The 24170-nt window shown below is 46.7% G+C and overlaps 1 protein-coding gene and 1 long non-coding RNA gene across 2 annotated transcripts in view; both read left to right on the forward strand.

Annotated features, from left to right (window-relative positions):
- The first annotated feature begins 836 nt into the window (after window positions 1–836).
- EEF1AKMT4 (EEF1A lysine methyltransferase 4) overlaps window positions 837–24170 on the forward strand; it is a 28927-nt gene continuing 5593 nt past the window's right edge. Inside the window, exons 1-2 of the mRNA XM_028731717.2 lie at window positions 837–1225; window positions 15358–15641. Coding sequence (XP_028587550.2) covers window positions 1033–1225; window positions 15358–15641 — 477 coding nt within the window. The 5' untranslated portion in view covers window positions 837–1032. The remainder of the gene's footprint in view (window positions 1226–15357; window positions 15642–24170) is intronic.
- On the forward strand, window positions 3909–12660 carry LOC144327937 (uncharacterized). The gene is made up of 2 exons (XR_013393102.1): window positions 3909–4712; window positions 7850–12660. It is a non-coding gene; the product is annotated as an uncharacterized LOC144327937 (long non-coding RNA).

Genomic DNA, 24170 nt, shown 5'->3' on the forward strand with positions numbered 1-24170 from the left:
AGTTGGAAGGGACACTCAGTTACTGTCTCTAGTCCATGGGTAGGCAAACTAAGGCCCGGGGGCTGGATGCGGCCCAATCGCCTTCTCAATCCAGCCCACAGATTGTCCAGGAATCAGCGTGTTTTCACATGAGTAGAATGTGTCCTTTTATTTAAAATGCGTCTCTGGGTTATTTGTGGGGCCTGCCTGGTGTTTTTACATGAGTAGAATGTGCTTTTATTGTGCATCTCTGGGTTATTTGTGGGGCATAGGAATTTGTTGATTCCCCCCCCCCCAAAAAAAAAATAGTCCGGCCCCCCACAAGGTCTGAGGGACAGTGGACTGGCCCCCTGCTGAAAAAGTTTGCTGACTCCTGAGATTCTAGTCCCACCAAGAACAGCTCTTCCTGTCAGACAGTTCTTGGTGTTTAGTCAGAATCTCCTTTCTTGTAACTTGCATTCATTGGATCGTGTCCTACCCTCCAGAGCAAGAGAAAACAAAGACTGCTCCATCTTCCACCAATGGCCCTTTAGATATTTGAAGATGATTATCAAATCTCTCAAAGTCTTTTCTTTACCAGGCTAAGCATACGTGGTCAATAAACTTGTGAGCCTTTCAAGACTGCAGTCCTCACGCCGCGTACCTGGGAGTAAGCCCCGTTCAGCTCAATGGGACTTACTTCCGAGTAGACACGGCTTAGGACTGCATTGCTAAGATGCCGTGCAAGACTCTTTCCTGGGTTATCTCTGTAGCAAGCTAACGGGTTTACTGCCTCCCTGGGTTTTGCACAGAGAAATCATTCATACGAAGTAGTGGCAAAGACCCCAGGCATGGGCCAGCCTCGCCTCGGTGAGGACTAGCGCCCCCCACTCTCCCACCCCACCACCCGCAAGACCCAACAGAAGGAAGCAAAGCTCTCCACCACCGACCAGGAAGTGGCGAGCGGAAGCTGCACGTGGTTTTCAGGGCGCCACGTGGGCGGAGGCTGGATTCGGAAGGCTCCCTCCCTGCCAGCCCTGCCCTCGCTTGGCCGCCCTTCCCCGGGGAAGCGACATGGAGGAGGAGGAGGCGGCTCCGCGAAGGCGGCAGCTGCCGGACTCCAACGCCCGGTACCGGGACAGGAGCTTCTGGGACTCGCGGTACCAGGACGAAGGGGCGGCTCCAGCCGAATGGTTCGGGGGCTTGGAGCGATTCCGAGAGCAGCTGGAGGCGGAGCTGAGCCCCGGTGATCGGATCCTGGTGCTGGGTGAGTTGCCTGCCCGCCTGGAAGCGTGGTATGGTCTGTCACGTTGTTATTTATCTCATATTGTTTGTTTCGTTCTATATCCCACCCTTTTCTCCAAAGAGCTCAAGGTGGTGTCCGTGGTTCTCCCCATCCTCATTTAATCCCTGCAACAACCCTGCTGCTTTTTTGTATTTTGTATAATAATATTAATATTAATTAAAATGATAAATGATAAAATTATATCCCGCCCTCCCCAGCCGAAGCCGGGCTCAGAGCAGCTAACAACAATAAAAGTAACACAGCATTCTAAAATCAATTCATTCTAAAATCAATTCAAAATCAAATTAATGGCAGCCATTGGGCTAGAGTTCTGTGAGGACTGATTTTAAAATCTGGGGACTGTCCCTGGGAAACGGGGATGTCTGGTAACCTTAAACTAAAGCATCCATGACAGGTGGCCGTCCGGTGTCTGCTTAAAAACCTTCAGTTAAGGAGAGTCCACCGCTTCCTGAGGGTGACAGTTCCACTGTCGAACGGCTCTTACTGTCAGAAAGTTCTTCCTGATGTTTAGTCGGAATCTCCTTTACTGTATCTTGGTTCGTGTCCCACCCTCCGCAGCAGGAGAAAACAAACTTGCTCCATATTCCATGTGACAGCTCTTGAGATAATTGAAGATGGCTATAATCTCTCGGCCTCTTCTTTTCCAGGCTAAGCATACTCAACTCTTTCAACTGTTCCTCATCAGGCTTGGTTTCCAGTCCCTTGATCATCTTGGTCTCGCCCTCCTCTGCACACCTTCCAGCTTGTCATTCTTGATAGGTTAGGCGGAGAGAGAGCCAGTGACTGGTCCAAGGTTCCTTGTGAGCTTCATTGCCGAGCAGGAATTTCAACACTGGTTTCTACCAGGTACTAATCCAACACTCTAATCCAGGGGTCGGCAACCTAAGGCCCATGGGCCACAAGTGGCCCACTGGGGTCGTTTAACCGGCCCATGAGCCGTCCCGGAACCAAGCCGCCCACTCGGCGAGTCCCCTCGCACTGTACTAAACCGGTGCAACGCAACGCAGGGACTCACTTTCGCGGTGCCGGAAATTGCGGGCGCATGTGATCCGGCCCACGGAGGGAACTCTGCTGGAGTGAACCGGCTCAGGCAAGGTAAATCTTGCCAACCCCTGCTCTAACCACTACACCACACTGGCTCTTATTGTTATTATTAAATTTGTTACCTACTTTATCTTCCTCAGGGCAGTCCAAAGCAACCAACCAGACAATTGTTGTTGGCATCTGTCAGTTTCAGGAGACAATGGATGTGTGCACCTTTGGGGGTGAGGTCAAACTCTTGGAACGTTGCAGAGCCTGCTTGTGGCTGTAGAAACTGATGCAGAAGAGACATGTTTTGTTGCAGCTGGGGCAGATGAAGGCGTCCGGTTGTGCTGCTGCAGATCCTCTGCGGGATTTCTTCTCTCTGCGCTCCTCCCAGCTGTCATTCCATGTCTCCAGGCACTAAGGTCATTCTCACGCTGCGGGGTAGATGTTGCCAGTCTTCACGTCACACTTGCAGACATCTTTGTAGCACAGTGTGACACATAACATGCAGACTTGGAGTAAGACCCTGGGGCCCTTTGCCAACCTGGTGCCTTCCAGGTGTTTTGAACTCCCAGCAGCCTCAGCCAGCTAGCAGGGGCTGCTGGGAGTGAGTTTGTTAGCTTACTTGTTTGTTTCATAAAACTTCAGGGGCTGCTTGGCTGTAAAAACAAAACAAAACCTCAAAGGGGTTTATGAAATGAGAAAACAAGAAAACCAAGAAAAAAATTGCAACCCCACTTTAAAAGGTTACAATGCTAAAGCAGATTAGAATTACCTCAACTTTCAAAGCAACTGGGTAGGCTTGTCTAAAGAGGGATGTTTTCAGAAGGCACCGAAAAGAGTAGAAGTGAAGGCAAGGAGTTATAATCCGAAACCTCTGAAGGGTGCCTGGTTCGTCAAGGCTGCATGTGTGCACAAAATAGCAAAACACACCTCTCACTGGCTTCCAGAAATTGCAAGAGGCAGTGGCGTAGCGTGGGTTGTCAGCACCCGGGGCAAGGCAAGTAATTTGCGCCCCCTAACCCGTGGATTTGCGCCCCCTAACCCATGGATTTGCGCCCCCCAACCCTTAACCCCCAGATGTCGCGCCCGGTGCGGCCGGTCCCCCCTGCACCCCCCACGCTACGCCACTGGCAAGAGGGGAGAGTGCTCTTGTGCTCAGGGCCTGATTGTGGGTTTCCCGCAGGCATCTACCACAAAAAGTGGTGGACTCTCCTTCAGTGGGGGTTTTCAAGCACAGGTTGGATGATCATCTGTCAGGGATTATTTAGCTGTGTCTCCTGCATTGCAGGGGGTTGGGCCAGAGGGCACTTGTGGGTCCCTTCCGAACCCAAAGGGTGCTCATCAATGGTTCCTCTTCATCCTGGAGAAGAGTGACTAGTGGGGTGCCACAGGGTTCTGTCTTGGGCCCGGTCTTATTCAACATCTTTATCAACGACTTGGATGATGGACTCAAGGGCATCCTGATCAAATTTGCAGATGACACCAAACTGGGAGGGGTGGCTAACACCCCAGAGGACAGGATCACACTTCAAAACGACCTTGACAGATTAGAAAACTGGGCCAAAACAAACTTTAACAGGGAGAAATGTAAAGTATTGCACTTGGGCAACAAAAAAAATGAGAGGCACAAATACAAGATGGGGGACACCTGGCTTGAGAGCAGTATATGTGAAAAGGATCTAGGAGTCTTGGTTGACCACAAACTTGACATGAGCCAACAGTGTGACGCGGCAGCTAAAAAAGCCAATGCAATTCTGGGCTGCATCAATAGGAGTATAGCATCTAGATCAAGGGAAGTAATAGTGCCACTGTATTCTGCTCTGGTCAGACCTCACCTGGAGTACTGTGTCCAGTTCTGGGCACCACAGTTCAAGAAGGACACTGGCAAACTGGAACGTGTCCAGAGGAGGGCAACCAAAATGGTCAAAGGCCTGGAAACGATGCCTTATGAGGAACGGCTAAGGGAGCTGGGCATGTTTAGCCTGGAGAAGAGGAGGTTAAGGGGTGATAGGATAGCCATGTTCAAATATATAAAAGGATGTCATATAGAGGAGGGAGAAAGGTTGTTTTCTGCTGCTCCAGAGAAGCGGACACGGAGCAATGGATCCAAACTACAAGAAAGAAGATTCCACCTAAACATTAGGAAGAACTTCCTGACAGTAAGAGCTGTTTGACAGTGGAATTTGCTGCCAAGGAGTGTGGTGGAGTCTCCTTCTTTGGAGGTCTTTAAGCAGAGGCTTGACAACCATATGTCAGGAGTGCTCTGATGGTGTTTCCTGCTTGGCAGGGGGTTGGACTCGGTGGCCCTTGTGGTCTATTCCAACTCTATGATTCTATGCAGTTCTACAATTCTCTGATCTGGTTGGCTACTGTGAAAACAGGGTGCTGGACAAGATGAGCCATGGGCCTGACCCAAAAGGTTCTTTTTTTTTTTTTTTTAAAGCTCTTTATTTATACGATAATTAAAACACACACACAAAACACAAATACAAAATTACACACAAATTACAAACATAACCATAGACACATAATTTTCTTGGCAAACACTACAACATCTATTGGTCTTAACACTAAAGACCCAACTTCCCGTCTATTCCATATTTCAGATTCGTATTACTTATTGCCAATACACATTTTCATAATTAAACTTATTCTCAATAAATCTATTTTCTTCTATCTACCTAGCAACTATTACTGAAGTTCCTCAAATGCTGCAACAGAATTTAAACTACTATATTTATTTTTCAGATATTCTTTAAAAACCTCCCATTTAGAAACAAATTTCTGTTTTGATTTATTCTTTATCTTTTCTGATAAACCATCTAATTCGGCATATTCTGTCAGTTTTTGGATCCAATCTTGTATAGAGGGGATTTCATTACTTTTCCATTTTGCTGCGATCAAAACTCTTGCTGCCGCCGTCACATATAAAAAGATACCCTTCCTCTTTTGTGGAATATCCAATTCTGTTATTCCCAGGAGGTAGGCCTCTGGTTTTTTATTGAAAGAGATCTTTAGCATTTTTTGCAGTTCTGCATGTATACTCTCCCAGAATACCTGTACTTTCCTACATATCCACCACATATGATAGAATGTTCCTGAGTCTCCGCATCTCCAACAATTACTTGACACATTTTTATACATTTTTGAAAGTTTCCATGGTGTTAAATACCATTGATGTTGCATTTTTTGAAAGTTCTCTCTAATCGTGTAACAGTTTGTGAATTTCCAATTGATTCTCCATAAATTTTCCCATTGGGCCATGGTTATTGAATGGCCAAAATCCTGGGACCACCTCACCATTGCCACTGTTACCTCCTCCTCCTTGACTGTCCAGTCAAGGAGGAGTCGGTAAGTTTTGGAAAGAGTTTTTCTTTTAGAATTTACAAGATCAGATTCGAATTGAGAAATTTCTACTGAGAACCCCTTTTGTTTGTCAGATTTAAATTTTTCAAATAACTGATGGTATTGGAACCAGTCTGAAACGTGTTCTCTTATTTCCTCAAATTTTTTTAATTTTATTTGGTTATCTTCATTTTTTAGAAGTATTTTATATGTTGGCCAGCTTTCCTGAGTATTTTTCCGTTTTACTGCTATGGCTTCTACTGGAGAAGTCCACCACGGGACTTTAGGCTCCATCAGGTCTTTATATTTTTCCCATACAGCAAAGAGTGACTTTCTTATTATATGGTTGGTGAAATTTTTATGAATTTTCGCTTTTCCATATATTAGGTAGGCGTGCCATGCCCAACGGTTGTCGAAACCTTCCAGGTCCAGGAGGTCCGAATCCTGCAACGTGCACCAATCTTTTAACCAGGTGAAACAGGCTGCCTCGTAGTAAAGTTTTAGGTCGGGTAGGGAAAAGCCTCCTCTCTCTTTTATATCTATTAAGGTCAGATGTTTAATCCTAGGTTTCTTCCCTTCCCACAGGAATTTGGAAATTTCTCTTTGCCATGTCTTGAAACAACCTGCTTCACCCAGTATCGGAATCATTTGAAATAAAAAGATTAATTTTGGAAGCACATTCATCTTTATAATGGAAATCCTACCCAGAAACGTTAATTTTAGTTTACTCCAGGTTACCAAGTTTTTTCTAATCTCTAACCAAGTTTGGGTGTAATTATCCTGAAATAAGTTTATCTTCTTGGGGGTGATCCAAATACCCAAATATTTCGCTTTTGAAGAGATTTTCAGGCCCAATATTTTTTCTAAGTCGTCCTTTTCTTCTGTGGTTACATTTTTAACAAACATTTTTGTTTTTGTTATATTCAGCTTAAAGCCTGCCACTTCTCCAAATTCTTTAATCAGTTCCAGCACTCTTTTCAGACTTTCTTTAGGGTTTTCAGTCATAACAAGTAAATCGTCCGCGAAAGCTTTAATTTTATATGTTTTGTTTCCCAGAGTGATGCCTTTAACAAGCTGATCCCTTCTTATCTGATTGTTCAGGACTTCCATCACCAAAATAAATATCAGTGGGGACAGTGGGCAGCCCTGTCTGGTTCCCTTGTTTATTTTGCACTTCTCAGTAATTCTTCCATTGATGATCAATTTTGCATATTGTTCCGAATAGATGGCATTTATTCCTTTACAAATATTTTCTCCCAGTCCGATTTCTTCCATTAATTTTTTCATAAACTTCCAGGACACATTATCAAAAGCTTTTTCAGCGTCCACCAACATAATAGCTGCTGGTTTATCAATTTTAATATCCAAATATTCCAATACATTAATCACACATCTAATATTGGATTGCATAAATCGTCCGGGAAGAAATCCGGTTTGATCTTTATGAATTATCTCTTTCAGCACCATTTTTAATCTATTTGCAAGAATGTCTGCGAATATCTTGTAATCGTTATTTAGCAGTGCAATGGGTCTGTAATTGGCCATGTTTGAGGCGTCTGTTCCCTGTTTATGGATAAGAGTAATAAAGCTGTCCTTCCAGGTTTTCGGAAACTTTCCATTTGCCAGAATATTATTCATTAGGTCTTTCATGGGAAGAAATAATGCTTGTTCTAACTTTTTATAGTAATTAGCTGGAAGACCATCTGGGCCCGGTGTCTTTCCTAATTTTGATCTCTGTATAGCTTGTTGCACCTCCATAGCTGTTATTGGTGAGTTCAAGAATTCAGTTTTTTCCTTAGGTATTATTGGTAGTTTATTTTTGCCCAAATAGTCAAATATTTTTTCTAGAGTCTCTGGACCTTCTTTATATAGTTTTCCAAAAAAACTAGCAAAGTTTTTACTAATTTCTTTCGGTTCCTGAATCCATTTGTCTTCGATTTTAATTTTATTGATAATTCTATCTTCTTTTTTCTTCTTTAATTGCCAGGCCAAAAGTTTACCGGGTTTATTTGCAAACTCAAAATTTCTATGTCTCAACCATTTAATCTTCCATTCTATCTCTTCATTTATTATCATGGAGAATTGCGTCTGTAAAATTTTTATACTTTGCTTAATTGATTCATCATCTGGTTTTTGGAAAAGGATCCTTTCCTTTTTTCTAATTTCCTCCCAGATCTCCATTTTTTTCAAATAACGGATGGGACCCAAAAGGTTCTTAATGTTATTATTGACTTTGCCTCTCCTACATTTTGAGCTGGTGATCCTTCCCATGGAGATGCCAAGGATTGAACCTGCGAGGATTGAAGCCGTTGCTCTGACAACCAACTTCTGCCCTTTCCTATAAATAAAAATATTGCCCTACTATGGATTTGGACAGCCTTTCTCAAGGACCCACTTTTCCTCACGACCTTTTGCTTTTTGTAGGAGGATTCAGAATTCTTTTGAGCTATAAAAATATTCTTAGGATGTTGCTCCTATGAGCCACTAGGGGGAAGCAGCGGCACACAGTTGATCCATCAGTATGTGACAGGCAGTGGTCTCTGGCCAGTCGTTATGGAGTTTGTTGCTCAGCTCTTTCCTGAAGTCTGTGCCTGTTTGGCACTGGTGTGTGTGTGTGTGTGTGTGTGTGTGTGTGTGTGTGTGTGAGAACAGTTGCTTCAGCTGAGGCAAAGGGGCAAAATCTTCATGCAATCCTATGTGTGTCACCTGATTTGAGTTGCACCACCCTTTTTGCTAGGTTAATTTACACTACATTGCCAGTTGGTGTGTGACTGATTTGAACTGGCTTAGGATCCGTGCGCTGCAGAAGCAGTCTAGTCCTGCTGGCCACATGACCCGGAAGCTGTACGCCGGCTCCCTCGGCCAGTAAAGTGAGATGGGCGCTGCAACCCCAGAGTCGTCTGCAACCGGACCTAATGGTCAGGGGTCCCTTTACCTAGGATCCAGCCTAAGTCTCCCCCACCTGCAACACCTCTTTTTCAGGGCTTAAGATCTCCCCATCTCTACGCAGCCAGCTGGGTGGGATATGCTGGCCTATCTTGTCCATTAAACTTTAATTAGTTTAATGTTAAGTAAACGTCCAGTGCGCTTCCAACGCCATAAATCTTATCTCAGCAGAGAATTTCGTGCAGCGGTTGAAGAAGGCAGGAGAGTCAGTACCTTTCAATGAAGAATCCTGGAGCAAGCACTTTGGAACTCAGGAAAAACTTTATTTACAAAAAAAACCCTGGCGATAAAGCACACATGCTTTTATCTCGGCATAAAGAAAAGTTTACTCTAAACTTAACTCATATCAGCAAACACGCCCATGGCCACAAACTGAGTCTGCGAGTCAGGTCAAAGGGGGGAAGGGGAAGGACACACGGGTGAACTGACTATATACAAACTAACCCACATTCCTGGATGCTTAATGACTTCCAGCTGCTCAGTGATTAGAGCGACTTGTTACCTCTTAACCCTTTAGTACCAACATATCTCCAGCTGAGCCAGGATGAGGGAGTTACGCTCAGCCACAAAAACTGCTAGATCAAAACTCACCCATCCCAATAGATCTAGACTTAAGATTGCCCCCTAAGTATGCAGCTGGTGGAATTCACACTGGATAGCAGCCTTGTGGAGTGGGGGAGAGCAGAAGAACTTGCAATCCTATCAGCTATTTTTATTTATTATTATTATTATTATTATTATTATTATTATTATTATTACCCTGCCCATCTGGCTAGGTTTCCCCAGCAACAATTTAGGCAATTGTTGGGTTTCCATGATGCAGCTGAGCTTCAGGAGGAAGCTAGCATTGCTTTCCTGGAGGAGAGGGCTACTATCAAGGGCATCAGCTGGAGGCAGCAATGCTTTTCAATACTAGTTGCTGGAAACCAAAGGAGAGGAGAGGGCTCTTGTGGTCGGATCCTGCTTGCTGGTTTCCCACAGGCATCTGCTTGGCCACTGTGAGAACAGGCTGCTGGACTGTATGGCTTGATCCAGCAGGGACTTCTAATATCCTTTATCTTGCAAATGCGAGTTGCTCAGAGAAGCCTGTATTGGGGACTCAGGTGAATTCTATTATACCTAGCAAACACAGTTTCTGCTGCTAGGGTGGTTCCTGCAAATTTGGTGTATTTTTCACGCGTTGCGGTGCTTAATTCGGCCTTCCCTGCTTCAGATTTTAACGTAATGTGTTGGTTCTTTTGGCAAAGAAAGAAGTGATGGAGTAAAGTGGGAGAGAAAGACAGGCAGCTGTCAGGCTTTCTCCTCGCAGTCTTGGGCTAGAAGCTAAAAGAGAGAGAGGAGGGAAAGTTGAAAGGGTTGCAATCGAAGGTGCAGCTCTTGCCAGGGGATCTGTGGCAATGTACCGTAACTATTACATCCATCTTCAAAAAAGAGGTTGCTCCCATCTCACACCTGGAGGGAAGGGGCTTCACGTCTCTTGAGGTCTTGGAGTACCCAGTTTTCCTGCAGAGGGGACAGGGGGAAGGGAGTGCAATGAAAACCTTTGTATTTCTGCTGCAGGGGTGACATTTTGTAAATAAGCAGTATCCCGGTTCCTCCTGGCTACCACCAGAGGGCAGTGTGAATAGATGCTTCAATGGCCTTCTCTGCCACTGTTCAGAACCTGAGTGATGCTCTGCCCCTTTTGAAGGGCTGTTCTTGGTGGAGCACAGGTGATTTATAAATAGTGGATGTGAGCGTTAGTCTGGTCTGCAACTGAGAACCCATCCTTACAGCAGACTTTTCAGGGAAAGCCCTGTTTCCTCAGCAAATCCTTCCGAGTCCTTCTGTATCTCTGACGTGTCACCATGAGAGTTAGGAATTTGCTTTTCTGTTTTTTACCCTTTAAAATAATAATAAAAATACCTTCCTGATCCTATTGCTACTAGAGAAAAAGGAGACCGTATATATTTGCCGATGCCCTTTTCAGAATCCTTCAAAGCCCTAGTGCTTATTTGCTTAAAAGTTAGACTTCTAGCCATCATGACTGCAGCAGCTGAGGCTGAAAACCTAACCGTGAGAAAGGAAGGAAGATGTGAAAACCAAGGGGCAAATTGAAGTGTGCCTGAATGCTTTCCTTTCCCCCCCTCTCTTGTGACTTGAGCCCATCTGTCGGGATTTTTCGAAGGCTGACTCAGGCTTTTCACACTGGTGGTTAATAGTAAGAATATCGTAGAACACGAGCAACTTGCCCGCCAAGTCTAATTTGGCATCTGCCATGGAAATGATATGCAGATTGTTAATTGCACAAACCTTAAATATTCAAGTTGTCTTTGGCTGTCTGTCTCAGGTATAAAAATATAACTATTTTAATATTTATCTACAAACGGGGTATCTGTTTACACATTTATCTTTCACATTTATATCCTGCCTTATGGGCTTAGCCAGGATCCTCAAGGCAGATTAATCTGGTGAGGATGTCCCTGAAACCTAAAAATATATAGTGATTTTATGAAAATCTCACTTCTTCCCACCCACCCCTCAAAAGAGATGTAGATCATTTGATATTTGGGAAATGGTCTTTTTGGAACACATTTTATAATATGTAGCTGGTAGGGAACAGTCCTGTGACACTATCCTGTCTACAAAAACTGACGGACAGTACGAAATCTTACGGAATTTTTGCATGGGTTATTAATGCCTGGGTTTCTTAATAAAAGAAAGAAAAAAGCTTAGCAGCTATTGTTGGGCCACAGCTCCCATAATCCCTGGCCACTGCCCATGCTATACTTAATTGCTGTGGCTTTTTTCGCTTACCCCATCCCACTGTCCTGCTCACAGTTGTGAAGAATATTCCAACGTTTTGAATGGCCCATGTCACCATTAAGAAAAAGAGGTCGGAATAGGCCAATAGATATGTAGACTGTCCCTGGATCAAGTGACTTTTCTTCTTTAAATTCTTAAACTAGCTCGGGTTAGTTTTCTGAACTAAAAGGTAAAGGGACCCCTGACCATTAGATCCAGTCGTGGCCGACTCTGGGGTTGCGGCGCTCATCTCGCTTTATTGACAAAGGGAGCCGGCATACAGCTTCTGTGTCATGTGGCCAGCATGACTAAGCCGCTTCTGGTGAACCAGAGCAGCGCACGGAAACGCCGTTTACCTTCCCACCGGAGCGGTACCTATTTATCTACTTGGATTTGATGTGCTTTCGAACTGCTAGGTTGGCAGGAGTAGGGACCGAGCAACGGGAGCTCACCCCCTTGCAGGGATTCAAATCGCTGACCTTCTGATCGGCAAGTCCTAGGCTCTGTGGTTTAACCCACAGCGCCACCTACAAGGTGTTTAACTGAAAATCAATCACAGTCAGTGCATCATTTGTAAAATAAGACTTTAGAGCCACCTTGCCCCAAAATGGCAACTAGGCATTCCATTTTGGTGACTGTAACCTTGCTTTAAGGGGCCATTTGGCACCTAGCTTATACATCTGAGTTTCTAATACTGCTTTTGGTCACCAGTCGTGCCCCACTTGCTGATGTCGCCCTTTGCTTGCTCATGCCTTCGAAATGATTCCCTCTGTAGCACGTGGCTTGGCTTGCTCACTTGAGCCAGCTGCAGAGCTAATCTCTCGGCAGCACATCTGCTGTCTATTTATGGCACGCGGTAATCTGAGTGGTGGAAGTTGATGGGAGAGAGGCGGGATTGGCAGGTGGGCGGGCGGGCTTTGCAGGAAAGGCTTCACCTTTGTGGCCTCTTGGCTTCTCCCAGCAATTCTGCGCGTTCAGAAGCACCAGCAGCTGCCTTGTGCTGATTTAGAACATTTTCCATCCTGCTCAGTGTGGTCTCAGTTGACTGACAGTTGCTCTCCAGGGTTTCAGACAGGGAGCGTGCCAGCCCTACGTGGAGATGGCGGGGATTGAACCTGCGGCCGCCCGCGTGTAAGTCAGATGCTCTGCCAGGGAGCTGCAGCCCTTCCCTTAATGCCTGTGCTGTCAAATGGCATTTCAGAACCAATTAGATTAAAATAAAATCTCCGCAGAGTACCAAACGCAGAAATAAGCCTGCATCTGTGCAAGAGTTTTCAGTGTGGCAAGTGACAGCATCAGCCTCATCTCTGCAGTGCTGAATCTGGGATACCTTCACCTTAAAAGCTGGTGAAATTTCAGGCAACAGCTCTTTCACTGGGGGGGGGGGGAATGCCCCAACTAGTTATGCAATCCTGGCTAGCAAGTTAGACTCCCTGTTCTTCTCTCCTGCTTGAGGACCTTGATGTGCCTTCGTTCGTTGGTTTCTTCTTTGAACCTCTCCCAAAGGCTCTGCCACGCTGGGCACCCTGTGCCCCTGCGCCCTAATCACAGCCAGCAAATTAACAGAATCCTGGCTTACCATTTGCAAAAGTCCCGACTGGGAAGGAGCGGGCTCTAAGCCTCCATTAATCCTACCTGATGGTTTATCTCTTTGATCTGATTGCTGCTGCGGTGGCTTTTAACGTGGTGGCTCCTTAATCTGATATAGGGAGGGAGGCTGGAGCTTCCAAGCAGGTTGGGATTAACTGGGTCTAATCGCCTGAGCCTGTTAGAGGGCCCGTCTGCTGGATGTGTGATTAACAGTCGCGGGATCCTTGCCGTGCTGGATAACACAGGGGGTGAAGGACAAAATGGAAGGTGCGTCTGAGTTTGAGGTGGCAGGCATTGAACCTGCAAATCGTGCAGTCCACTTGGGGTTGAGTTTCCAGTGGCAAAGCTCCTGTTTTGTATCAGGAAGGGTGGGGTTCTGCCTCCAGCATCCTAAATCTACAACACTTCTCATTCTTTCTGGAAGTGCCATTGTAGGGCACGGAGATCATTCTGCGTGAAGGGAGAGATCATAGCTCCATAGCAGAGCATCTGCTTTGCATGCAGAAGGTACCAGGTTTGGTGCCCTTCAGGTGAGGCTAGTCAGGGCTTCCCACCTGAAGCCTCGTAGAGCCGCTGCCTGTCAGCACAGACAGTTCTGAGCTAGATAGACCCATGATAGACTTGGGGGAAGGCCGGTTCCTAGGTTTCTGTGGGTGCGGAGATCATTCTGTAACTCTTTTGTGGGAGGAACTAGACCTGGACTATGGAGCCGGTGGCCTTTCAAATGTTGTCATACTACAGTTCCCATCATCCCCCATTGTCCATGCTAGTGGGGCTGATGGGTGCTGGAGTCCAGCGACACATCGAGGGCACCTGTCTAGACTTCAGTAGCATGGAGAACCTCATGCACAATGGTACAAAACCAAATCCTATCTTAGATAGGCATAGAAATCATGTGAAACATGTCTGATTCATTTTTATTTTATTTATATTTATTACATTTTTTTTAATCCCTCCAAGGTGGACATGTTCGTCTTTTCCCTTCAGTTTTGCCCTCCCTATTTTGCCATTTTCCCTTCTGGCTCCCTTTGAGCATTTTGGCCTGGCTGGAATATGCACCTCCCCCCCAGCTGATGGAGGATAGAGATGGAGATGTCTGAGTGTGTGCAGTAACTAGTAGGAAGTCTTGGAGCCAGAGGCTTCATTGGATACCTGGCTTGTGTAAGGCATGATTACTCTACCTGCAGTCCATTTAATATATTGTAGACTGAGGGGAGAAGGAGGGAGGCTGGATTTTAAATCCCAGGGGCTGGAGACTGTGCAGGTGAGAGCCTAGTAGGGTGGCTTATGTAGACTGAGTGTTGAGATCCTTGAGCCAGGCGTACAAATGCCAGGCGTACAAATGCCAAGCCCAATGCGGAAGTAATTAAAGCGCCTTTTGCAACCCACTCATTAAGTGCTGCTTCATCTCTAATTAAGCTAATTGTGATCCACAGCTCGGTCCTGCTTTTCTCTCTTTTTGCCCTCCACAGCCACCTGTGGCTTTCTGGGTTCGGTAAGCTACCAAAGGGGAACAGTTTGCAGGCGGGGTGGGTGGGGTCTTAGAATTGCCTGCCTCTGGAGTTGGAAAAACAAAGCGTCTTGTTGCTGGGCTCAGGGGTTTTTTTTGAAAGAGAAGCATCACGGCTGAAGGTTAGCCACAAGTTTTAAAGACATCTGCTCTCTTTATCAGGAGAGTAACATTCTCCTGTAACCAGCCCCAGTCACCAGTCTGCCCAGACCATTTTGGACCAGCTGGAGCTTCTAAACACTTTCCAATGTCAGCCCCAATGACATGAGACACGCCAGCCGTCTTAAAGAGACCCAGTCTGGACCCATGTTGACTGTCTTGGCAAAAGCTAAGGGTGATTCCCTGTAAAGTAAAAAAAAAAAAAAGATTGTTGGGCTTGCAGGAGGTTGGGCTAAATGACCCTTTGGATTCCTACAGTTCTATGATTCTGTGACTTGATGGGCCTTTGGTCTGACTGATGGATCCTTGGCCAAGCCTTCATAATCCTAGAACACATCCAGCACTCACCAAAGACCGCGCATTGCAGGGAAAGAACAACCCACAGCAGACTTTCTCTGTCTTCCAGGATACAGTGGTACCTCGGGTTACATACGCTTCAGGTTACAGACTCTGCTAACCCAGAAATATTACCTCAGCTTAAGAACTTTGCTTCAGGATGAGAACAAAAATCGTGCTTTGGCGGTGCGGCGGCGGCAGCAGGAGGCCCCATTAGCTAAAGTGGTGCTTCAGGTTAAGAACAGTTTCCGGTTAAGAACGGACCTCCGGAACGAATTAAGTACTTAACCCGAGATACCACTGTAGTTGGTTCGCCATGGGTGATCCTTTGTTTACAATTGGCCGATACATGAAATTCTTCAACATAACTAGTCCAAGCCCATCTCTTTTGCAGGCTGCGGGAACAGTGCTCTGAGCTACAACCTCTTCCAGCTGGGCTACACAGACATCACCAGCATTGACTACTCACCCATATGCATTGCAAGCATGCAAGACCGCTATGCCCATTGCCCAGGCCTGCACTGGGCAGTGATGGACGCTCGGGCCTTGACCTTTGTGGATGGGAGCTTTGATGTGGTGTTGGAGAAGGGCACTCTGGATTCCATGATGGTGGAAGAAACAGACCCATGGAATGTCTCCTCCGAGGCTAGGATGCTTCTGGATCAAGTGTTAACTGAGGTGAGCGGCAAGAATTCCTGTTGGTACCTGGGCCGGATGGCACCATCTTCAACCATTTCCATGTGTGACTTCTTGAATCTTGGCCTGTTCCCAAACTTTAAGGACATTAGACAAGCATCACTACATTGGGGTTGTTGTTTTTTCTTGCTTGCTGTTCAGTGCTGCAGAATCACACATCTCTGGTGGGGGAAATCTATCCTTGCTTTTGTTTCCAGTCCTCATGTTCATGGCTGCAAAGTATCTGATCTCTATCTCTGTCCTGTGATCTGGCCTTCCATCATTCTGCTATCACACAGCTCCTTTCCGGGGGGGGGGGGGGCATTCCACAAACCCCAAGATCTGCAAAGGCTGAAATATCGGATCCAGAGCAAGGAAGCAAGCTACCAAATCCCATTCAAAATATTTTATTTATTAAATTTATATAATGCCCTTCATTCAAAGATCACAGGGCAGTTTACAGTATAAAAATACAAAATGCATAATATAATAAGCAAACAAGCAATATATATAAAAACTGATCCTCACAAATGAATCTGAATGTGGGATATTGAGTTCGCGAGATGCAAAATGTAGGTTGCGAACACAGCTTAGGCAGCCCTAGAAATCTTGTCTTCCCCCTCCATTTTCCAACATATTCCCCCCTGACTACTAGAAAAAGTGTGGATTGGGCTCATATATAAAAAACACATTGAATCACCCAAAAACCGTGTCCTTTTAAACGGGGTTGTTGGAGTGGAGGACCTTGTCTTCTCCTACATTCTACCTGTGTTTCAGGACTGATCCTGACCACGATGCCCCTTCCATGGCCTCCTAAAATTGACAGCCGTCCTCCTGCAAGAAGTTTTGTAAGGAGGACTATGAGAAATATTGCAAGGAAAATTTGTGAATAGAATTACTAGTTAAGGGTTATTAAAAGTAATAGTGAAATTAATGAAATGCAGATTAAGATTAAGAGCGAAAAATCTACAGAAGTAGCTGATGGAAGTCCAAAACATTGTATAAGATAAGAATATATGTTATATGATTTTTGGAAAATATATGTAAAATTTAAAACATTTTTAAAAAAAATTGACAGCAGTCCTCAGCCAAGTCAAGGTGGTAAATGACAGATAAAGGGCAGCATGCCTCTGCCCCCCCCCCAAAAAAAATCGCCCTCCCATTATGGGGTTTGACAATCAGCCTGTAGCTTCCTTGTTCCCCTAGGCCCCTAGGGCCTAGGGGTTTGATACCATTCTGCAATGGGGGGGGGGGCAGTTGTGCAGATGCACCCAAAGCATTTGCTGCCAGAGGGAGGGGTGAAGGGGTTGTGGGAAGGGGGGGGGGAAGGATAGGATTCATTGGCGGGGGGGGGGGAGGAACAATTTCCCAAGCAAGCTTATTTTGGGGATGATGATAAGAAAGCAGAGTCAACAGCACCCTGCCAACCAAGGGGGGGCATTATAGTTTGTTTTCATTCTAGCTTTTATCTTGTATTTTGTGGGGGTTTTTTTAATTTTTATATTACGGATGAAGGGCGGCATACAAGTTTAATAAATAAAAACAAACAGCACTTGTTGAGGCTCTGATGCCGGAAGAGTGTGTCTTCTCCCCACCCCCGTCAGTTTTTCTTCCGCCCCCCCCCCCACTCCCAATCTTTCAGTATCTTGCACATTAATGTATTTTGGGGGGGGGGGGGAATCTCTTTTTTTAAAGTAATATTTTTATTCATTTTCCACAAAAGAGAAAAAAAGAAAGAAAGAAAATAAGAAAAAAAAACAAACAAACCATTTTTTATACAATCAATTCACATTTTATCACACATTCCTCTCTTTTTTTGACTTCCCTCAGCTCCTCTGCCGATCTTTCGTTTGCGTCAATATTATTAACGCATTTCTTAACTTAGTATTGCCTTTAGATATCTCCTTCCCTCCTCTTATTTTCTTTTTAACAAAATTCCTCTGTTTTTCACAGAGTCTCTTAAAAACCAACAAACGTTATCTGCTCATCACATATGCCTTTCAGATAATCTGTAAATCTTCCCCAGTCCTCGATGAACTTTCGGTCTCGTTGATACCGAATCTTCCCTGTTAGTTTGTCAGAATCTCTTCCCTCTTTCTCCGCCACAAAAAGAGAGAGAAGGCCCAGCTTGAATCCCCCCCCCCGGTTGCCATGGCAATGCCGCTCTGTCATCAATGGCTGCTTGCAGATGGCAGGGTTTGAGTCGGGAGGAGAGAACTTCTTTTTCATGTTTTTCTGGTTAAAGGGGTAGCCCCAGGGAAGTGTCCTGTTTGCAGCATTTCCGTGGGACTTGCATTTGGGGGGTGGGTTTGGTAGCGGCAGCGCGGGGATGTGGGGGAACAGCTCACAGCAGGCTGAGCATCTTCACCCCTCGGGGAGTATGCACTGTTGTTGCCAATAGGCCTCTGGCATCTTGGGCTAAGGAAGTGGGGGGGGACAGAATGTGTTGATATCCAGTGCCCCCCACCCCATTTTGTCTGTCTTTCCCTCTCATTAGCTTCAAGGATCTCTCTTTTTTCCTTAAATCCCCCCCCCCCAAAAAAATGGTCAGCTGGTTCTCCCTGTTTCCATGGAAACACTCATCCCTATTGACTAGGCCATGGCATTGCAATAGGGACAGGCAATGCCTCCAGGCTGTTATTAATTGGTCTGATGTGTCCATAGCAGCGGGAACCATATTGAATTTGGCTGTGTGTGTTTTATTTTATTTTTATTTTTTGCGGGGGGTGGGTTTAGGAGAGTACAGGATTGGAAATCATGGCTCTCCACAACAAGGAGAGAGGAAGGGAGAGGAGAAGGATGCTTCTACACTTATTCTCTCTCCTCCAATCTCAAGTCTTTCCCTACAGTCTTCTCCTCCTGCATTTCTCGTATTTTCAGGGCTCTTTTTGCATGCATGGGGGGTGTAAAGTGGCGAAAGATCTTTGCTGAGTTTCCACCAAAGGAGATGGAGGGGGGAAAATGTCTTCACTTGCTTGGGACGAATGCCCGCGGGTGGCTAGTGGGTGGTATCTAGCTTAGCTCCACTCACGAGTAGACCCACTGGAATGAATTGGCAGGAATGCAGGAAGCTGCTGTCCGCTGAGCCAGGCTGCTGATCCAACCAGCTCAGTATTGCCGGCACTGACTTACAGCATCTCTCCAGAGATTCAGGCAGGGAGCCACGCACAGATATACCTGTGGAGGCTTTGTATCCTTCTGTGTGTCAAGGCAAGTGCTCTACCACTGAGCCATTAATTTCTGTGGACCTACTCTGAGTAGGGTTAATGTTGGATAACCCCCACAGTAGCTCTAGAGCAGCTGGAGTCGTTTTCCCTCCCGTTCTGCCTCCGCCTCCCATTTTTCCCCATCTGATTTCCCACCCGGCCAATCCCCTGCTTGAGTGCTTTCGCTGGGTGATTCCGTGGGTCAGTCCCTCTCCTCTCTGCTGCTGCCCTTGAGGGATCCTGCCATGTAGGTCCCTTGTGTCTCTCTGGCAGAGGCAGGCGAGGGGATCAGTCCTCCCCTCCCTGCACCCCCCTCCCCATGGCGAGGCTTCCTGCCCCACAAACTCCCCAGCCCTCCTGAGGAACCGGGAGACTCTCTAGCTGGCATCCTCAGATGACCTTTGCTGTCGAGCAGAGAGGGAGCATCTGTGCAAGGTCTCCTGGCGAGGGGCTGGGTGCTTTGGAGTGATCTCCCATTTCCCTTGGAGCTAGCAAGCCAGGCTGCAGCGACAGAGCCGTTTAAAGTGACTCCAGAATCTCCGCTTCATTTCAGCCATTTCCAGAGAAAAATGTTGGGGGGTGGAGGGGAGAGAGAGAGAGGAGGCAGACGGATGATTGACTCATTTTGTTAAATCTAGCACATCAGAGTAAAAGGGTTTTCTCTGTGCTGTCTTTACAAAGGTGAGCTGTCAAAGGTGTGATAAAGTTCTAGTCAAGAATTCTATCGCCTCATATATTTATTTAAAGTTTGGTGCTTTTAAAAAAAAACAACCAACACAATCCCACGCTATAGCCAACTTCCAGAGCAGTTTCCAGATCGATAAAAATGAGAACGTCTCTACCCTCAGGCTTTCAATCTTAACAGGGCACGGCACTAAAGGAAAATGCACTGGGAGGGAGGAGGAAATAAGCAAGCTCGGGTTCAAGGTCTTGATTGCTAGTTGTTCTGATGGAAAGGAAAGTTCAAGGAGAGGATGCTCCAAAGGCTGCCAGTCTTTTGGCTGTGCCAGCGGAGTGGTCTTGTATCCTACCTGTTCCCTCTGCTGCTGCAGCCGGGCTTCTGGCAGGTGACAAAGAGCCTCCTACCTGCTGCATGTTATTGTGTTGAATGGTGGAAAAAGCTCGCTACCCAAGTGGCAGTCTTGGACACTTGGGTTTTGTGTCACCATCTCAACTTGCTGCATGTGAGAAGCCTTATGTTGAGAAGCAGTAAAATGCGCACACACAAAATGGTAACCCGCCCCCCTGCAGTATGAAGTGGCACGATCCAAAAGTTTAGCATCTTCTACTCTAGTGCACAAAGGGGGTTGCAGACTTGTGCCTGGACTGTACCATTTCAGGCTGAAGGTGGGGGTTCACATGATTGAATTCCCCTCCACACAACAAACCAATGTGATGTGTAGGAAGTCAGGATACAGCACACTTTGCCCTTCCATGCTAGTCTTCAGGGAATGTTTTTGTGAACTTCCACCTGCTACATTCTGAACTGGTTTATTCCAAGTATAGGTTTACCAAATGAATTGAGAACTAGGCAAGGCAGGGGGCAGCAGCCTTTTGGGGAAGGGGGTGAGTAGGGCATATTTGTAATTTTGAGAAAGTGCCCTGGCTGCCACTCACAAAATGGCTGCCGTGGGGGCATGGCACAATGGCTGCCATGTCTTTATGAGCAGAAAAAAGAGTCAGGGCCATAAAATGGTGTGGGCATGTTAGCTTATCCGCTACCCCATCCGTGGGGTGCTGCACTCCCTCACAGAGAAAAGCTCTTTGTGCCTCTCCTCTGTTCAGAATGGAAGGGGGCTGCATGTCCTCTCCTGGAAGCCTGTGAGATGTGGACATGCTCAAGCCGGTGTGTTCGATAGAGGAGAGGCTGAGCTGGCGCAAACAGGAACTGAAGAGGACAAGCAAACAATGCGCTGTTGATTCAGGTGCCATCAAAGCTCCTCGTGAGCAGTAGTGGTGCACACTGCTTGTAAGGGTTAGGTAGCCAGCCTCAGAGCTAAACGGACTCGTGGTGTATGGATCTTGGCTCCTTCACCCAATGCGTTGCAGCTCCAAAGTGTTGCAGAAATAGGGTCCAAAGTCTGGATCTGCAGTCCTAGAAACAATACTTCCCCGCTTCTCTCCCCTCTTCAGTTTAACAGCCCCCCAGAGACTCTGCAATAGCTGCCAGCTGGCCAAAGTCCATGCAGCTGTCTCTAAGCAACAGCATTTCCTGTTCTGATAACTGCAGGCTGCCCTGGCAAAGGGGAAAGCTTACTGGATCTCATTCAGTGAATATGATGGGCCCGCTTGGAATCTTTTCCCCTCTCCCTCTCTCTGTGCCTCACTTGTGTAAGAAACTTGGTTCAGGAGCTGGAGCAGAACATCTCTCTTCCCTCTCCCTCCTTCCATGCAGTTGGACTTGGGTGCATCTTCTGCACATAGACACACAGACACCCATACACACACCTCATCCGCACTGCTTGCTATCCCTTGACACCAGTTTACACTGGAAGAACACAGCCCTTAATTCCAGTCTAATCCCAGGTTTCTATATGGGACCAATGAGGTGAAGAGCCAGTGTGGTGTAGTGGTTAAGAGCGGTAGTCTCATAATCTGGGGAACCGGGTTCGCGTCTCCGCTCCTCCACCTGCAGCTGCTGGGTGACCTTGGGCCAGTCACACTTCTTTGAAGTCTCTCAGCCCCACTCACCTCACAGAGTGTTTGTTGTGGGGGAGGAAGGGAAAGGAGAATGTTAGCCGCTTTGATACTCCTGAAGGGGAGTGAAAGGCGGGATATCAAATCCAAACTCTTCTTCTTCTTCTTCTGAATTAGAATTCCCTTCTCTGAGAGCCAGTGGTTGTGTAAACTGGAGGTGGCCTGCTAGGAAATCCACAGGGCAATATTTTTAGGGAAGACTTGACCTGCAATATTGAAATCCAGGTCTAGATAAATAAGAACATAACATCCATCTAGTCTAGCATCCTGTTCTCACAGGGTCCCTGTTACGCAGAAGAATTATTGCATCTGACTGGATTTGTCTAATTCTCCTTTAAAGCCCTCTAGGGTGGGGCCATCACGGGCTCCTGTGGGAGCGAGTTCCATACTTTAAGTATATGCTGCCAGTTGAGCCTTCCTGCCACAGGTGCTGCCACTGAAAAGGCCCTGCCTTGGGACACCACCACCTGCCTCCTCCTTGGGCACAGAAGGTCCACCAAGGAAGATCTTGAGACAAGGACAGGGATGGGGGACCTGAGCTTCTCCAGGTGTTGTTGGACTCCAATTCCCATCAGCCCTAGCCAGCAAGGCCCAGTGGGGGGGGGACTGGAGTCTGGCAACATCTGGAAGACCCCAGGTTGTCCATCCCTCTCCTGGAGGTGTGCTGGTGCCAAACCATTTAGGCACGGCGGCATGCCATGTTGAAGGAAGCCCCGCACTGTGTAACAATAATTCGCCTTCTGTTATTTACATGAGGATTCTCAGCTGACCTCCTGCGTTTTGGCTTTTGGGGGCTAGCCTGGACTTCCCCAACATCAAACCCTGCAACTATTTTGCACTTCAGTCCCTTTCGGCCTCAGGCAGCCTGGCCAGCAGTTATATCTATGACTCTCGGATAAAGAAGCAATGTAGAGCCTGGCTCTTTCCCAGATCTGCCTAGTAATTAAGCAAATCGCAGGATTAAACCAAAGCAGGCTTCTCCAGGCTAGAAAGTGAGAGTGAAGCGGCCCAGGGACTTCGTTGGACCATTTCAAGCACTGCCCAAGGCAGCCTGAGTTTCCAAAGCTTTTTGACAAACTTCTTCCCAGTTGTGAAAACTTGCCGCACGCTCCTCCTGCGCCAAGAGGCCAGTTTCTTCACCATGAGGACCACGAAGGCATTCAGCTGTGTGCAATGCCTGGGTGTCTTCTTCGGTCAAGGTGACTTGAATCCTGCAACCTGTATAAATTATGCAGCATTGCACATTTATTCCTGAGGTTGCAGGATGTATATTTCTTGTGGTGTTCTCATAGAGTGGAGGGTGGGGAGTGATGAGGACCTCAAGCCCTCGTCCCCTTGAGCATTGGGGACACTGCTCAGCACCCTCTTCTGTGATTTTACCAGATACTGCTCACAATGCTTTAAAGCAGTGGTTCTCAAACACTCTTTTCTCTGGGCCACACTTTCAGAATAGAAATTTCATTGCGCCTCACCAAATTCTTTTATTGATAAGAAATACAACACAACCAGGATTGTCCTAAGTGTCTCTTGATCCTCTTGCCCTTGTTTTGAAAAGATATCTAGCCACATTCTGCAAATAAAAATATATTATTTTGATGCTATACTACAATGCACTGAAATGTTGAAATGTTTTTGGGATGGCCCTTGAATCTTCCAGATGAAGAAAATATAAAATGCTGATAAACTGCACTCTGGAAGACGGGACAGCACATGGTGAAACAGATGACCCTCAAAGCATGCTTTGAGTGCAATTCTTCCTGGCCACACGAGCAAAAGTATATCCCATTTGGGGACCGGGAAACGTCAAAACACAAGGACTTCCGAGTTCCTTTTTTGCTTAATCCAACCCTTGAAATCCAACATGGATTTATGTGCTGCAGCGGTTTCGGACGCGTGCCTGTCCCCCCTTCTGCAACGGCGAGCTCCTTCTTCTCCCCATAATCCTCTTTCCCCCCCCCCCCAGCTGCAGAAAAAACACCCTCCTGTCTCTCTCTCTTTCTGTGTGTGTCTCTCTTACAATCCCCTATGCTCCCTTCTAAGAGGACTCTTGCAGCCTCCTGCTACAGGCTGTTCCGGTTAACTGGTGAGTCATGAGAGATGAAGGGCATTCAATCCCCACCTGTCATGGGGAGGAGGGGGTCCGGGCAGCAGAGGGCGGGGGTGTTTCCTGGGCTCCGCTGGGTGCGCACCACCGGCAAGAGCTGCGCAGCACAGTGCAGGGCGGGGAGGGGGGGAGGGGGGAGGAAGCAGCCGGGCAGGCAAAGTGCTGGCGGCCGAGCACCAACAGCAGAGTTTAGCATGCTGATCACGCCGTCGCTGGCCGTAAATGCCTTTGACTTTGGATAAAGCCAAGCAAGAAAATTGATGTTCTTTTCCATCCTATTAGCAGGAGCTTAGTTCCAACGAGGAGAAAATGATGATTAAAAGGGTCAAGTCCACTCGGCTTCAAACAAGACGTACCTTGGACACAGTGTCTCTTTAAAATCTTGGCTCAGGAATGTTCTGGGGAGACGGTGGGGAGCAGGAAGAGGAGGAGGAGGAGAGTGGATGGTCATGGAGCAAGGATGGAAGCAGGGTGCCTTGTTCTCGGCTCCACACCACTGGTTTAAATGCCCCCCAAAGGCAAGAC

The sequence above is a fragment of the Podarcis muralis genome, chromosome 6, assembly GCF_964188315.1.
Source record: "Podarcis muralis chromosome 6, rPodMur119.hap1.1, whole genome shotgun sequence".
Taxonomy (NCBI): Eukaryota; Metazoa; Chordata; class Lepidosauria; order Squamata; family Lacertidae; genus Podarcis; species Podarcis muralis.